The following is a 1,072-nucleotide window of genomic DNA, read 5'->3' as shown; positions in this document are numbered from 1 at the left end:
GTTTTACTAAAGGTCATGGGGATCACACCTTGTTTACTCGGAGTTATGGTTCTGATTTCCTGGCCGTTCTTGTGTACGTTGATGACATTGTCATTGCCAGTACCTCCGAGACTGGAGCTCGTCAATTAACAGAGGCTTTGAAACAGAGTTTCAAGTTACGTGAACTTGGTCCCTTGAAATATTTCCTTGGATTGGAAATTGCCCGTAATACTTCTGGAATTTCTATTTGCCAACGGAAATATGCCCTTGAACTTCTAACCACCTCTGGTATGTTGGCTTGTAAGCCAATGGATGTTCCAATGATTCCACATCTCCAATTATCAAAGACTGATGGTGCAATTCTTCCTGATAAAGCGATGTATCGGAGTCTTGTTGGCAGGTTGATGTATTTGACCATCACTCGTCCGGATATAACTTTTGCAGTGAATAAGTTGTGCCAGTTTTCTTCTGCTCCTCGCACATCTCATCTCACGGCTGTGTATCAGGTTTTACAATACATCAAAAGCACCATTGGCCAGGGTGTCTTTTATTCTGCGGACCCAGATCTCCAACTTAAAGCTTTTGCTGATTCTGATTACGCAGGTTGTAGAGACAGTCGACGTTCTACTACTGGTTTTACAATGTTCTTGGGGTCATCTCTCATATCTTGGCGCTCCAAGAAGCAACAAACGATTTCCCGCTCTTCTGCTGAAGCAGAGTATCGTGCTTTGGCTCTTGCTTCGTGTGAGATGATGTGGATTACTACCTTGCTTTCTGATTTGAGGATCAAGTCACCATCTGTTCCAATTCTCTTCTCAGACAGTACAGCAGCAATCTATATCGTTACCAACCCTGTTTTTCACGAACGCACGAAACACATAGAGGTGGATTGCCACACTGTTCGTGAAAAACTAGACAAGGGTCTTATCAAGCTTCTACATGTACATACTGAAGATCAGGTTGCTGACATCCTCACCAAACCTTTGCTTCCTCATCAGCATGATCATCTCAAATCCAAGATGAGTCTTCATAACATATACGTCTCATCTTGAGGGGGACTATTGAGGATTGTTCGGTTCAAATTAATTAGTCG

General features: G+C 42.9%; 1 protein-coding gene across 1 annotated transcript; it reads left to right on the top strand.

The window, feature by feature from the left end:
- Positions 1–287: 287 nt before the first annotated feature.
- LOC109131703 (uncharacterized mitochondrial protein AtMg00810-like) lies at positions 288–1,031 on the top strand. Its single transcript, XM_019242880.1, has one exon. The coding sequence runs from the start codon at positions 288–290 to the stop codon at positions 1,029–1,031; it is 744 nt and encodes a 247-aa protein (XP_019098425.1).
- The last annotated feature ends 41 nt before the right edge of the window (positions 1,032–1,072 follow it).

Source organism: Camelina sativa, unplaced genomic scaffold, assembly GCF_000633955.1.
Source record: "Camelina sativa cultivar DH55 unplaced genomic scaffold, Cs unpScaffold02690, whole genome shotgun sequence".
Lineage (NCBI taxonomy): Eukaryota > Viridiplantae > Streptophyta > Magnoliopsida > Brassicales > Brassicaceae > Camelina > Camelina sativa.
Note: the sequence above shows the minus strand (reverse complement) of the source record. Positions and strands in the feature narration are given on the sequence as shown.